This window comes from Ranitomeya variabilis, chromosome 4 (assembly GCF_051348905.1).
Source record: "Ranitomeya variabilis isolate aRanVar5 chromosome 4, aRanVar5.hap1, whole genome shotgun sequence".
NCBI lineage: Eukaryota > Metazoa > Chordata > Amphibia > Anura > Dendrobatidae > Ranitomeya > Ranitomeya variabilis.
The window spans coordinates 378,704,214-378,720,255 of record NC_135235.1 but is presented as its reverse complement, the minus strand read 5'-3'; the positions used below and the strand labels follow the sequence as shown (position 1 = coordinate 378,720,255).

The following is a 16,042-nucleotide window of genomic DNA, read 5'->3' as shown; positions in this document are numbered from 1 at the left end:
ATTTTTTTTTTGCAAACGTCTGATTTTTTTTTTCACCACTAAAATAATACACAAAACTGGACATGTTTTTTATCGCCGTAATTGTATTGATGAGGAGAATCATAATGCATGGTCATTTTTACCTTAAAATGTACACCGTAAAAACAATGTCAGAATTGTGTTTTTTTTTCATTTTTTATACAATTTGGAATTTTTTCCCCGTTTTCGAGTACACTATGTGGTAAAATGAATGTGTCATTCAAAAGTACAACTCATCTCACACAAAAAAACCTCATATGTTTGTATGTGAACAGAAAAATGAAAGAAAAACTGGAAATGAAAAAACAAAACAAAATGGGCTGCAAGGAGAAGGGGTTAATAGTTACACTTTTCCAATTTAATTTGCGCCACTCTAATGGGTATGGTAAGAAACATACCTGTTGCCATGATGGTGTCCTCATGACCCTGTGTAAACACAACAATCCGTGGCCTTTTCATGTTAATCTTTGGCAACGCCTGCGTTTTTTTGGCAATCTCCTTGATATCATCAGTCTGGAAATTTAAAAAAATAAACATGAAGAACTATATATAACAAAAACTAAAATTTAAGGGCTTTTCCACTTTTCCATTCTCAGCAAAGCAGACCTCAAAAGCTGTGCATGTATGTAACCAGGCGACGGGTGAGTAACATCTGCCTTTATTATTTTACATGTGTTAGGCCGATTGGGGTCCACTCTGTGGAAAGTGACAAATCCCTTTAAGTCAATAATGCTCTGTTCACATCTTGTTATTTAAACCAATTCAATGTACAGAACTTTACAAAAGTTTTAGGCAGGTGTGTAAAAAAGGCTACAAATTAAAAATGCTCTCACATATATAAGTATTAATAGTATATGTTTATCAATTAACAAAATTCAAAGTACGAACAAAAGAGAATTCTAAATCAAACCAATCTTTAGTGTGATGGTCCTTTACCTTCAAAAAAAGCATCAATTCTTCAAGGTCACTTTAACATCGTTTTTGAAGAAACTTGGTATGGGAGGATGTGCCTCACATCTTGGAGAACTAACCACAGATCTTCTGTGTATGAGGCTTGTGCAGAACCTTCCGTCATTTCATGTAATCCCAAACAGAATGGATGATGTTGAGAACCGGGGTCTGTGGGGCCATATTATCACTTCCAGATCTCATTGTTCTTCTTTACACTGAAGTCAATTCTTAATGACATTGGCTGGATGTCTGGGATCGTTGTCCTGATGCAGAATAAATTTGGAGCCAGATGCCACGCTGTTGGACAAGTATCTGCTTGTAGTTCTCAGCATTGAAGACATCAAGAAATGAGCAACATTGAGGGCCATAGATGAAGTAGTCAGCCAAGGAATACAGCAGGTGGAAGACACATCATGTTTATTTACCATTGAAATAGAAAGATGTCCAGCAGTGCCACCAGCTTAGAACTGACAGAAACCAACGAAAATCCATTAACTATTTGGGAAATTTTAACCAAGATTGCTCTTCAAGGAAAAATTGCAGCCAAAAACCATACTTTTGACATGGAAACAAGGCTAAGCAACTCAACTACACAGCGTTCCAAGTTATTATAATGTTCAAATCGTCAAGCTCTGCCTCGAGTTCCTCCCTGCTCCCATCTACACAGAATTGCATGCATAGCAGAATTGCATCCATAGCAACTGTCTTCCATATCAGTAATGGGAAAGTCTGACTTCACTGAATACAGATTTTACCTCAATATTGAGAATTTTGATAGTGACTGATCAATTTTGCCAGCAAAAGCAGCAATTTTTTTTCTGAAAAGAGATATTACAAAGTTGCTTATGTGTATGCTTTTGTACTAATGATTTATGAAATAAAAATTTAAAACAACAGTTACACTTTATTACATGATAATTTGAAACTATGAAAACATAGTAACTAAAGAGCAGAAAAATGGCAGCAAGTGATCTCGATTGATGAGTCAATATGTGATATATTTGGCCATAACAGAAGGCAGTTTTCTCACCGAAAAACTGAAGAGCTGTACATTAATGAGGGTGCAACAGGTAACAGAGAGACATGGAGATTTAGTAAAGACTAATGGCGACCTCAATGCTGAGAAACTCATGCCGATACATATCAATCATGTAATACCATCATGGAGGCATCTGATAGGCTTCAAATTTATTATACAGCCGGACAATGATCTCAAACATGCAGCCAATGTTATTAAGAACGAGGGGTCCTGGAAGTGATGATAAAAGTCCTACAGAGCCCTGATCACAACATCAGTCTGTGAGATTACAAGAGACAAAAAGATTTGCACAACACATCATGTAGAGAAGATCTGGGGATAGTTCTCCAAAATGTTTGGAACAATCTCACTACTGAGTTCATTCAAAAACTATGTGTAAGTGTACCAAGAACTTATACTATTTTGAAGGTAAAGTTTGTTTATGCAGGGAAATTTGAGGAATGGCCTGACTGAGCTTCACTACCTGGATTAACTTACCTGACGAAATAGACAGTTTGTCCCCAGAATATGTTGTTTTATACACCCCTAATAAAGTATTCTATTTACACTCAAACTCTGGATGAAATATAAGGCCGGCGTCACACTAGAGAGTTTTAAGGACGCATGAGGCGCGCAAAAACTATGCATTGCACACTGACCAATGATTCTCTATGGGGCAGCTCCTATCTGCCGTATATTTCTCGGCCGTAATTTACGGGAGTAGAAAATCGCAGCATGCTGCGTTTGTCAGCGTATTGCGCAAAAAATCCGCCAATGAAAGTCTATGGGGGCGAGAAAAATACGGATTACACACGGACCATCAGTGTGACTTACAAGAAATATGCACAGGCGCTTTTATAGAAAAGCCGGTAATTCAGTGCGGTGTACAGTAAAATCACACTGACAGGTAAGAATAGAACAGATCAAATAAATGTCTACACACAGTATCGATATATATATATATATATATATATATATATATATATATATATATATATATATATATATATATATATATATATATATATATATACATACACACACACACATACACACACTTCCAAATGGCCCCCCTCCCCTGCCATACAATTCAATTTAACCCCCATAGAATACAATGCAGCCCCCCTCATAGTATAATGCAGCCCCTCCATACAGGGGCAGTGAGAAAGACACGAGCAAATGGTGACGAGGGGGCAGGGGAGAGGGCACAAGGGGGTTAGGGAAGACAGGCACAAGGGTAACATAGGGGGGCTAGGGAGCAAGTTGACAGGCACAAGGGGACACATGGGGGCTAGGAGGCAGGGGAGAAGGTTACAAGGGGACCAGTGGGCAAGGGAGACTGATACAAGGGGACAAGGGAGACTGACACAAGGGGACTAATGGGCAAGGGAGCCTTACACAAGGGGCACACGGGGACAAGTGGACAAGGGAGACTGGCACAAGGGGACACAGGGACTAGTGGGCAAGGGAGACTGACAAGGGGACACACGGGGACTAGTGGGCAAGGGAGACTGATACAAGGGGACTAGTGGGCAATGGAGACTGACAAGGGGACACACGGGGACAAGTGGGAAAGGGAGACTGACACACAGGGACTAGTGGGCAAGGGAGACTGACACAAGCACAAGGGGACAAAGGAGACAGGCACATGGGGACACACAGGGACTAATGGGCAAGGGAGACTGGCACACGGGGACAAGGGACACAAGCATAAGGGGACAAGGGAGACAGGCTCAAGGGGACACACGGGCCCCTGACCTGCCAGAGCTGCTTGCAGCGGCGACCACTGCGACCGTGGTAGTTACGCCCCTGTCTCACACGCACTACAGATATCACACACACACACACACTACAGATATCACACACACACACACACTACAGATATCACACACACACACTACAGATATCACACACACACACTACAGATATCACACACACACACTACAGATATCACACACACATACTACAGATATCACACACACATACTACAGATATCACACACACATACTACAGATATCACACACACATACTACAGATATCACACACACACACTACAGATATCACACACACACACTACAGATATCACACACACACACTACAGATATCACACACACACACTACAGATATCACACACACACACACACACTACAGATATCACACACACACACACACTACAGATATCACACACACATACACATACTACAGATATCACACACACATACACATACTACAGATATCACACACACATACTACAGATATCACACACACATACTACAGATATCACACACACACACTACAGATATCACACACACATACTACAGATATCACACACACACACTACAGATATCACACACACACACTACAGATATCACACACACACACTACAGATATCACACACACACTACAGATATCACACACACACACTACAGATATCACACACACTACAGATATCACACACACACACACAATACAGATATCACACACACACAATACAGATATCACACACACACATAATACAGATATCACACACACACATAATACAGATATCACACACTCTACAGATATCACACACACTACAGATATCACACACACACTACAGATATCACACACACACTACAGATATCACACACACATACAGATATCACACACACATACAGATATCACACACACACATACAGATATCACACACACACATATTACAGATATCACACACACACTACAGATATCAGACACACACACACACACTACAGATATCAGACACACACACACACACCAGATACCAGCTCATATACACAACTCACAATCTCCTCTCTGGTACAGGGGTGGCTGATGTACACCGGCTGCAGCTCCTCAGCTTCTCCTGACTAAAGCGGCTCTGTCCCGCACCTCCCCCCTGCTCTCGCCTTCTGTCCCGGGGCTGCAGAGTGCAGAGCAGGAGAAGCGGTCTCACCGTGATGACTGGAGCTGCTTCCTGTCTCACGTGCCCCGGCTGCCCCCTCCCCCTAGATACGCCTCGGACTGTTGCCGTGCAGGAGGAATCTCCTGCACTGCAACATGGTGTTGGGTACCTCTGACCTGCCGGGCCCCCTGACCCGCCGGGCCCGGTCACACTGGCGACCGCTGCAGTTACACCCCTGTATATATTCATATTTCATACAGCTCTAGATAGCAGAAAAGCCGGTAATTCAATTGCCGGTTTTCGCTATCTCCTTATCAAACCCGACAGGATATGAGACATGGTTTACATACAATAAACCATTTCATATCCCTTTTTTGTTTTGCATATTCCTCACTAATAATGTTAGTAGAGTCTGTGTGCAAAATTTGGGGGCTCTAGCTGTTAAAATAAAGGGTTAAATCATGGAAAAAACTGGCGTGGGCTCCCGTGCAATTTTCTCCGCCAGAGTGGGAAAGCCAGTGACTGAGGGCAGATATTAATAGCCTAGAGAGGGACCATGGTTATTGCCCCCCCTTCCTGGCTAAAAACATTATTATTGGATTAATAATGGATAGGTGTCTCATTGACACCTCTCCATTATTAACCAGGCTTAATTTCACCTTACAATAGCAAGGTGACATTAACTTTTTATTACCCCATATCCCACCGCTACAGGGGAGTGGGAAGACAGTGGCTAAGTTCCAGATTAGGCGCATCTTACAGATGTGCCTTTTCTGGGGTGGCTGGGGGCAGATGTTTTTAGCCGGGGGGGGGGGGGGGGGGGGGGCAATAACCATGGTCCCTCTCTAGGCTATTAATATCTGCCCTCAGTCACTGGCTTTCCCCACTCTGGCGGGAATCACGCCAGTTTTTTCCGTGATTTAACCCTTTATTTTAACAGCTAGAGCCCCCAAATTTTGCACACAAACTCTAACATTATTAGTGAAAAATATGTTAAAAAAAAGGGATATGAAATGGTTTATTGTATGTAAACCATGTCTCATATCCTGTCAGGATAAGGAGATAGCAAAAGCCGGCAATTGAATTACCGGCTTTTCTGCTATCTAGCGCTGTATGAAATGTGTATGAGTGTGACGCCAGCCTAAGAGATGCACAATCTAAGTATTCCTCAACACTGCATCAGCCCTATGATATGCTGAACCTTAATCAGCATATCAAAGAGGAGATATCAGCTGCTACACCTCTATATACATACACATTTTGATGTTCTGCTGCTAGCATGAATTTCCAGATATAATATGTATTTAACATTTTTATTTGGAGGTGCTACCCTATGAAGAGCTGCTATTCTTTTTGTTTGGTTAGATTTTTCATGTATTTACTTAGTCACACCAAATATTGACATGATTTTGATTTATCTTTTGTTTGTTCACTTTGCATTTTCTTAAAGTAAAACGCTATTAACTTACAGATATGGGGTTAATCTGTAGGTTGGTAGCATTCTCACACCCAGTGCAGACGCCACACTAAGTGCCCTACTGCGAGGAAGAAATGATCTTTATCCCTCCTGACAGGGTTGTTCCTTCAAACAGAGGGGTGGTGCCAGCATGGCTTCTCTAACCGCACACCCGGTACTAACTGACAGCCAACTCTAATGAGCAGTCTGCTGTCAAGTCAGTGCCAGGACATAGTGGTGACTGAAAGTGTCGGCGATACCCCTGTGACTGAAAGAGCGCGCCTTCCCGGAGGAATGAAGTTCATTTCTTCCTAGCAGTGGGGCTCAGTGTTGCAGCCGCCCGGTGTAAGGACTCTATTAACCTGCAGATTAATCCCATATCTATATCCATATCTAATATTGTTATTTTATATGACAGGTTCCCTTTACTTGACAAAAAAAATAAACTATTAACATTTGTATGTTTGTAAACATTTCACTTTGCAGCATTTGTTTTCACACATCTGCCTAAAACTTTTGCCCAGTACTTTATGCGCCCATGATAATGTCTTGTGCATCTTATGAACAGTGTGATAGACTATTCACACAACAAAGGCCATCATTGCCCTCCTCACCTCTGTCGTGGTGGTATGAGGAGAGGTAATGTTTTCTACACCACCTGACGTGAAATCTACACCTATTTTTGTGACTCATTAAAAAAAAAAAAAAATCGCAATACAATAATCTTGCCAACGGCTTATCTGCAACAGTTTTCGAATTCCACCTAGTTTTTAAGAGAGGCAAATATGCCATCAAAAGCTACAAGTCATATTTTAGTGCAATAATGACGTGCAACATATTGTGACTTTCTTATGCCAGAAAACTGTAGGCTGCCACTGGCCAAATACCACTATATGAATTGTGATTGTACACTGCTCAAAAAAATAAAAGAAACACTTAAACAACAGAACATAACTCCAAGAAAATTAAACTTCTGTGAAATCAAACAGTCCACTTAGGAAGCAACACTGTTTGACAATCAATTTCACATGTTGTGCAAATGGAATAGACAACAGATGGAAATTATTGGCAATTATCAAGACACTCAATAAAGGAGAGGTTCTGCAGGTGGAGACCACAGACCACATCTCAGTAACAATGCTATCTGGCTGATGTTTTGGTCACTTTTGAATGTTGGTTGTGCTTTCACACCTCGTGGTAGCATGAGACGGACTCTACAACCCACACAAGTGGCTCAGGTAGTGTAGTTCATCCAGGATGGCACATCAATGCGAGCTATAGCAAGAAGGTTTGCTGTGTCTGTCAGCATAGTGTTCAGAGGCTGGAGGCGCTACCAGGAGCCAGGCCAGTACACCAGGAGATGTGGAGGGGGCCGTAGGAGGGCAACAACCCAGCAGCGGGACTGCTACCTCAGCCTTTGTGTAAGGAGAACAGGAGGAGCACTGCCAGAACCCTGCAAAATGACCTCCAGCAGGCCACAAATGTGCATATGTCTGCACAAACAGATAGAAACCGACTCCATGAAGGTGGTCTGAGTGCCCGACGTCCACAGATGGGGGTTGTGCTAACAGCCCAACACCATGCAGGATGCTTAGCATTTACCACAGAACACCAGGATTGGCAAATTCGCCACTGGCACCCTGTGCTCTTCACAGATTAAAAGCAGGTTCACACTGAGCACATGTGACAGAGTCTGGAGACGCCGTGGAGAGCGATCTGCTGCCTGCAACATCCTTCAGCATGACAAGTTTAGCAGTGGATCAGTAATGGTGAGGGTGGCATTTCTTTGGAGGGCCAAACAGCCCTTCATGTGCTTGTCAAAGGTAGCCTGACTGCCATTAGGTACTGTGATGATGTGATATGCTATATGGGTATCATTTTTGTGTATATTCCTATTTTACTTATTTTCATGATGTTCTCTTGTAGGATGAGTTATTTGCCATCTGATATTCTCCCCACAGTTCTGTATTGTTATCTCTCCACAGGGTCAGTGAATAATGCCGTTTGGTAATATGCTTATGACATGTTGACCTAACTTGTTGAAACAATGAGCCCCTGAGACCTTCCCCCTCCTGGCCTGTGAATGAGGGGGGAGACTTGTAAATATCAGGGAGGTGAGACAGATCAGTCGGGTGTGGAACCATGATGTGAAGAGGTTATCGGAGAGAGAAAGAAGGGAAGATGTGAAGACAGCACGTCAGAGAGAGAAAGAAGGGAATATGGACTGTTATCCTCTGTGCTGGATTGTTGGACTTTTATCCTGTTACTGAACTGCATTCGTGTTCTGGAATATTTTATCCTTTGTGTGGTGGATCGTATATGGACCTTTCGTACTTTTGCCTAAATAAAGGTCTTGGGATTGTTCACTCTTCGCTGGCTCTGTTGAATGTGTGATACCGGAGAAGGAACCTGTGACAGGTACCAAGATGAGATCCTCAGACCCCTTGTGAGACCATATGCTGGTGCGGTTGGCGTGGGTTCCTCCTAATGCAGGACAATGCCAGACCTCATGTGGCTGGAGTGTTTCAGCAGTTCCTGCAAGATGAAGGCATTGAAGCTATGGACTGGCTCGCCTGTTCCCCAGACCTGAATCCGATTGAACACATCTGGGACATCATGTGTTGCACCATCCACCAACGTCACGTTGCACCATAGACTGTCCAGGACAGGGGTCTCAAACTGCATTCCTCAAGGGCCTCAGACCATGCATGTTTTCAAGATTTTCTTCGCATTGCACAAGGTGCTGGAATAAGTTTGTGCAGGTGATTAAATTATCACCTGTGCAATACAAGGAAATCTTGAAAACATGACCTGTTTGGGGCCCTTGAGGAATACAGTTTGAGACTTCTGGTCCAGGAGTTGACGGATGCTTTAGTCCAGGTCTGGGAGGAGATCCCTCAGGAGACCATTGGCCGCCTCATCAGAAGCATGCCCAGGTGTTGTAGGGAGGTCATACAGGCACGTGGAGGCCACACACACTACTGAGCATCATTTCCTTGTCTTGAGGCACTTCCAGTGAAGTTGGATCAGCCTGTAACTTAATTTTCCACTTTGATTTTGACCCCTCCTCTCCCAACGCGTTGGGGTCATCTCATAACTGCCGTCCAGCTTACTTACTGCGCACATGTATGGCAGCGTCGGCTGGACGGCAGTTATGAAATGACCCCAACGCTATCCCCTGATGAGGAATATCGAAACGCGTCGGGTGAGGAGTGGAAGAAGTCCACTGCCATGAGCGGAGCTGAATGAGATTAAGTGATACAGTTCCGGGCGGGTGAGACCGTTCTTTATTTTGTTCCAGTCATATCGATGGATACGTAATTATGCTAAGCAATATAAAATTCTGGTGGGCTACATGCCGATAGATGTTGCAGAAAAGTATTCATTGATTAAACCCAATCCTGAGTGCCCATAACAGGGGCTCTTCAAGTTACTCTGGGGGTTATTAACCCTACAGAGGTTTGAGACGGTTTGGGGTGACATACCCATGTTTATAAGTACACCATACTTGCTAGGTTTTTGTCTTGACTTTGTATTTATATATACCTAGAGTGTGAGTGGTACTTTAGTGGATGGTACGCTGTAACCTGGAGGTGCTAGAAAAGCAATGGATCTAGAGCGCCACCCACTTGTTTGTTTGTCTGTTTGTGATCTTCACCTTTTTTTTTGTATAGCATTTTAATTCTATCCAGTAAAAGTTATATTTTAATCCTTTACGTGTTGATTTAAGAATTTGGGGGATTATACCACAGCTGAACATACAATATACAACTGTACAGAATGGACTCTTCCTTCCCATGAATACAGCTTAGCCTTGACATTCAGCTCCTACTATTGACATTTGGGACTGATAGATCCCATAACATTGGTGCACTAATTGGTTCGGATGGCTAAAGGACAATAGTAAAAGGAATAAAGAAATTACATGTCACACATTTTAAAGGTTATCCATGGGAGCTACAGCCAGCCCAATCATGCATCAGAAAATGTCCCTAATTGGTTGCAGTTTTGGTATTTATTTAATAGGACTCGTCGCACTTACCTCAAATCCTTGCTCTTTGGCAAAAGCAGCAGCTTCCTAAAATTATAAACAATATTATTAACTTAGTTATGATAACTAATGACAAGTGCAATATGCTCATAAAAGGTTAAAAACTATTTTTTCTCTTTTCTTTTGAACCCCGAGACACTCCATTATTTAGGACACTTGCCAGTTTTAAGTAGTAAAAAAATGTTTTTGCTTTTTCTACAGCAAATCATGTACGTTTGGACACCAATATATATCCGCTTTATTCACCACATAGATGTGAATTTTTATAAAAGAAAGATAACGATAGATGTGGGGGACAGCTTTACTCTCACATATTAAGAAAGACATTTCAATTGATACATTATGTTCCCAAGGAAAACCTATATTCTCCAGATAGGTGCTCCGGAGCGATTCCAATCATTGCAGGATGATAATTAGGAATTTCTGTAGGGAGATAAATACTCTGGTGGGCTTGCTGAGTGCTGAACTTCTGAACTCACAGCAGCAGCAGCAGCTGATCCATCTCCTCCAGTTCTCAGGTAGGAATATAACAATTCTTGATTTAAAGGGGTTTTCCAAAGAACAAAGTTAATTTTAAATGAAAAATGTTATCAATAGATCATTGAATAATTCTACAATTGGATGTGTTAAAATAAAGAGATAATCTTATCTTATATTATGGTCTGATCATACCACAGGTCCTGGGCAGGGGAGGAAGGAAAAGAGAATACACAGACAGGACAGCACGGGATCATAGCGGATTCTGTCTTTGAGGTAAAACACTGCTTATCCCCTTACAGACCTTAGACGCACCCATACGTGCTTGTTAGGAAGGACTTCCTGACCCTAGACATATGAATGTCATGAGCACACACAGGAAGTTTGCGTGCACGATCGCCACCGGATGTTCAGTGAACCTGACATCCAACGCTCACTGCCTGGAGCGGTGGTCCCCTAAATGCTGCGATTGATATCGATAACAGCTTTTAGAAGGCAGGAAGAGGGAGGAGGTTCCCTCTTCCCTTCGATGGGCGCCCCACAACATCATCACGAGGGCCAGATCATTGCCATGGCGACCAGAGGGTCATAATGATGACATCCGGGTCACCAGGCTAGCAATCTTGTTACATCATGCACAAGCTTGCGTCAGTGCAAAACTGACAGTTTATAAAACCTTTGCAATGCTTTAATCAGTGATCAGACTGAAAAAAGTGAAAGAAAAAAAAAGGAAAAAAACTTGCAAAAGTATAAAAATTAAATCACACAATGACAAAAAAAATTCTAGAATATATACACACACAAACACTACACTGTTTAACGCCTTTACCCCCAAGGGTGGTTTGCACCTTAATGACCGGGACAATTTCTACAATTCTGACCACTGTCCCTTTATAAGGTTATAACTTCAATGGATCCTGGCGATTCTGACATTGTTTTCTCGAGACATATTGCACTTCATGATAGTGGTAAAATTTCTTTGATATTACCTGCGTTTATTTGTGGAAAAAAAACGGAAATTTGGCAAAAATTTCCCAATTTTCCAACTTTGAATTTTTATGCAATTAAATCACAGAGGTATGTCACACAAAATACTTAATAAGTAACATTTCCCACATGTCTACTTTACATCAGCACAGGTTTGGAACCAAATTTTTTTTTTGTTAGGGAGTTAAGGGTTAAAAGTTGACCAGCAATTTCTCATTTTTACAACACCATTTTTTTTTTAGGGACCACATCTCATTTGAAGTCATTTTAAGGGGTCTATATGATAGAAAATAACCAAGTGTGACACCATTCTAAAAACTGCACCCCTCAAGGTGCTCAAAACCACATTCAAGAAGTTTATTAACCCTTCAGGTGTTTCACAGGAATTTTTGGAATGTTTAAATAAAAATTAACATTTAACTTTTTTTCACAAAAAAATTTACTTCAGCTTTAATTTGTTTTATTTTACTAAGGGTAACAAGTGAAAATGGACCCCAAAAGTTGTTGTACAATTTTTCCTGAGTACGCTGATACCCCATATGTGGGGGTAAACCACTGTTTGGGCGCATGGCAGAGCTCGGAAGCGAAGGAGCGCCATTTGACTTTTCAATGCAAAATTGACTGGAATTGAGATGGGACGCCATGTTGCATTTGGAGAGCCCCTGATGTGCCTAAACATTGAAACCCCCCACAAGTGACACCATTTTGGAAAGTAGACCCCCTAAGGAACTTATCTAGATGTGTGGTGAGCACTTTGACCTATTAAGTGATTCACAGAAGTTTATAATGCAGAGACGTAAAAATAAAAAAATCATTTTTTTACAAAAATTATCTTTTCGCCCCCGATTTTTTATTTTACCAAGGGTAAGAGAAGAAATTGGACCCCAAACGTTGTTGTACGATTTGTCCTGAGTACGCTGATACCCCATATGTGGGGGTAAACCACTGTTTGGGCGCATGGGAGAGCTCAGAAGGGAAGGAGCGCCGTTTGACTTTTCAATGCAAAATTGACAGGAATTGAGATGGGACGCCATGTTGTGTTTGGAGAGCCACTAATGTGCCTAAACATTGAAACCCCCCACAAGTGACACCATTTTGGAAAGTAGACCCCCTAAGGAACTCATCTAGATGTGATGTGAGAGCTTTGAACCCCCAAGTCTTTCACTACAGTTTATGACGCAGAGCCGTGAAAATAACAAATCTTTTTTTTTTTCCACAAAAATTATTTTTTAGCCCCCAGTTTCGTATTTTCCCAAGGGTAACAGGAGAAATTGGACCCCAAAAGTTGTTGTCCAATTTGTCCTGAGTACGCTGATACCCCATATGTTGGGGAAAACCCCTGTTTGGGCGCACGGGAGAGCTCGGAAGGGAAGGAGAACTGTTTTACTTTTTCAACGCAGAATTGGCTGGAATTGAGATCGGACACCATGTCGCGTTTAGAGAGCCCCTGATGTGCCTAAACAGTAGAAACCCCCAATTATAACTGAAACCCTAATCCAAACACATCCCTAACCCTAATCCCAACTGTAACCCTAACCACACCCATAACCCTGACACACCCCTAACCCTACTCCCAACCGTAAATGTAATCCACACCCTAACCCTAACTTTAGCCCCAACCCTAACTGTAGCCTTAACACTAGCCCTAACGGGAAAATGGAAATAATTACATTTTTTAAATTTTTGTAATTTTTCCCTAACTAAGGGGGTGATGAAGGGGTGTTTGATTTACTTTTATAGCTGTTTTTTTTAGCGAATTTCTATGATTGCCAGCCGTCACACACTAAAAGACGCTTAGAATTGCAAAAAATATTTTTTTGCGTTACCACATTTTGAGAGCTATAATTTTTCCATATTTTGGTCCACAGAGTCATGTGAGGTCTTGTTTTTTGCGTGACGAGTTGACGTTTTTATTGGTAACATTTTTGGGCACGTGACTTTTTTGATCGCTTTTTATTCTGATTTTTGTGTGGCAGAATGATCAAAAACCAGCTATTCATGTATTTCTTTTTGGGGGACGCGTTTATACGGTTCCGCGTTTGGTAAAATTGATAAAGCAGTTTTATTCGTCGGGTCAGTACGATTACAGCGACACCTCATTTATATCTTTTTTTATGTTTTGGCACTTTTATACGATAAAAACTATTTTATAGAAAAAAATAATTATTTTTGCATCGCTTTATTCTGAGGACTATAACTTTTTTATTTTTCCTTTGATTACGCTGTATGGCGGCTCGTTTTTTGCGGGACAAGATGACGCTTTCAGTGGTACCATGGTTATTTATATCCGTCTTTTTGATCGCGTGTTATTCCACTTTTTGTTTGGCGGTATGATAATAAAGCGTCTTTTTGCCTCGTTTTTTTTTTTTTTACTGTGTTCACCGAAGGGGTTAACTAGTGGGACTGTTTTATAGGTTGGGTCGTTACGGACGCGGCGATACTACACTGTGTTCCAAATTATTATGCAACTTGGATTTAAGTGTCAAAGATTTAATTGTTTTGTTTTTCAAATAAACTCGTGGATGGTATTGTGTCTCAGGGCTCAATGGATCACTGAAATCAATCTTAAACACATGTGATAATTGGTTTTCCAGGTGATTCTAATTAAAGTAAAACTACTTAAAAATGATGTTCCACATTATTAAGCAGGTCACAGTTTTCCAGTAACATGGGAAAGAAAAAGGATCTCTCTGCTGCTGAAAAGCATCAAATAGTGCAATGCCTTGGTGAAGGGATGAAAACATTAGAAATTTCCCGAAAACGTAAGCGTGATCATCGTAGTGTTAAGAGATTTGTAGCTGTATCTGAGCACAAATGTGTTTGTGCTGATAAAGGCATAATGAGGAAGATTTCTGCCAGGCAAGTTCATCGGATTAAGAGAGCAGCTGCTAAAAAGCCATTACAAAGCAGCAAACAGATATTTGAAGCTGCTGGTGCCTCTGGAGTCCCTCGAACCTCAAGGTATAGGCTCCTTCAAAGGCTTGCTGTGGTGCATAAACCTACTATTCGGCCACCCTTAAACAGTGTTCACAAGCAGAAATGGTTGTATTGGGCCTACACATACATGAAGACTAATTTCCAAACAGTCTTGTTTACTGATAAGTGTTGAGCAACCCTGGATGGTCCAGATGGATGGAGTAGTGGATGGTTGGTGGATGGCCACCATGTCCCAACAAAGGCTGCAACGTCAGCAAGGAGGTGGAGGAGTCATGTTTTGGGCTGGAATCATGGAGAAACAGCTGGTAGGGCCCTTTAATGTTCCTGAAGGTGTGAAAATGACCTCTGCAAAGTATATAGAGTTTCTGACTGACAACTTTCCTTTGCCTTCAGGGGCAAAATCATCTTCATGCATGACAATGAACCATCTCATGCTGCAAAGAATACCTCTGACTCTGAGTCATTGGCTGCTATGGGTATAAAAGGAGATAAACTCCTGGTGTGGCCACCATCTTCCCCTGACCTCAACCCTATAGAGAACCTTTGGAGTATCATCAAGCAAAAGATCTATGAGGGTGGGAGGCAGTTCATATCAAAACAGCAGCTCTGGGAGACTATTCCAACTTCATGCAAAGAAATACAAGCAGAAACTCTCCAAAAACTCACAAGTTTAATGGATGCAAGAATTGTGAAGGTGATATCAAAGAACGAGTCCTATGGTAACATGTAACTTGGCCTGTTAGGATGTTTTGGTGTTAAATAGCTTTTTTGTTCAGTGAATGTGACCTCCTAATGCTGCAAATTCCACAAATCAGCATTTTCAGTTCTTTAAAACATATCAAATGTTTAGAAATTCTACTGTGCCTAATAATTTTGAACAGTGCATTTTGAGTTTTTATTCATTTTGGAGATTATACTGTTATCATTGGGAGGTTTCTTCAATAAAATTCTATGTATACTCTAATGGGTGATTACTTTTATTAGACTGACTGTCATTTGCACCAACCATTTAGGAAAATCCAATAAAAATGTAATTTGCATAATAATTGTGTAAGTATGTGCACTTTTGTTGTTTTTTTTTATTCAGATAAAGAAATTTATTTATAGGAACAATATATATATATATATATATATTTTTTTTTTGGGGGGGGGGGGAATTTTTTTTTTTTTTTTACATATGTGAATATTTTTTTTTTACACTATAACATTGCCCCAGGGGGAGGGGCATCATGTTATAGTGTAAGATTG

General features: G+C 41.3%; 1 protein-coding gene across 2 annotated transcripts in view; it reads right to left on the bottom strand.

Annotated features, from left to right (window-relative positions):
- The window catches only part of ADK (adenosine kinase), a 511,546-nt gene that overhangs the window by 59,049 nt on the left and 436,455 nt on the right, over nt 1-16,042 (bottom strand). For both annotated transcript variants that reach the window (XM_077250787.1, XM_077250788.1), the window contains exons 8-9: nt 10,385-10,420; nt 417-531 (exon numbers count right to left, since the gene is read on the bottom strand). In XM_077250787.1, the coding sequence (XP_077106902.1) occupies nt 417-531; nt 10,385-10,420 (151 nt within the window). The remainder of the gene's footprint in view (nt 1-416; nt 532-10,384; nt 10,421-16,042) is intronic.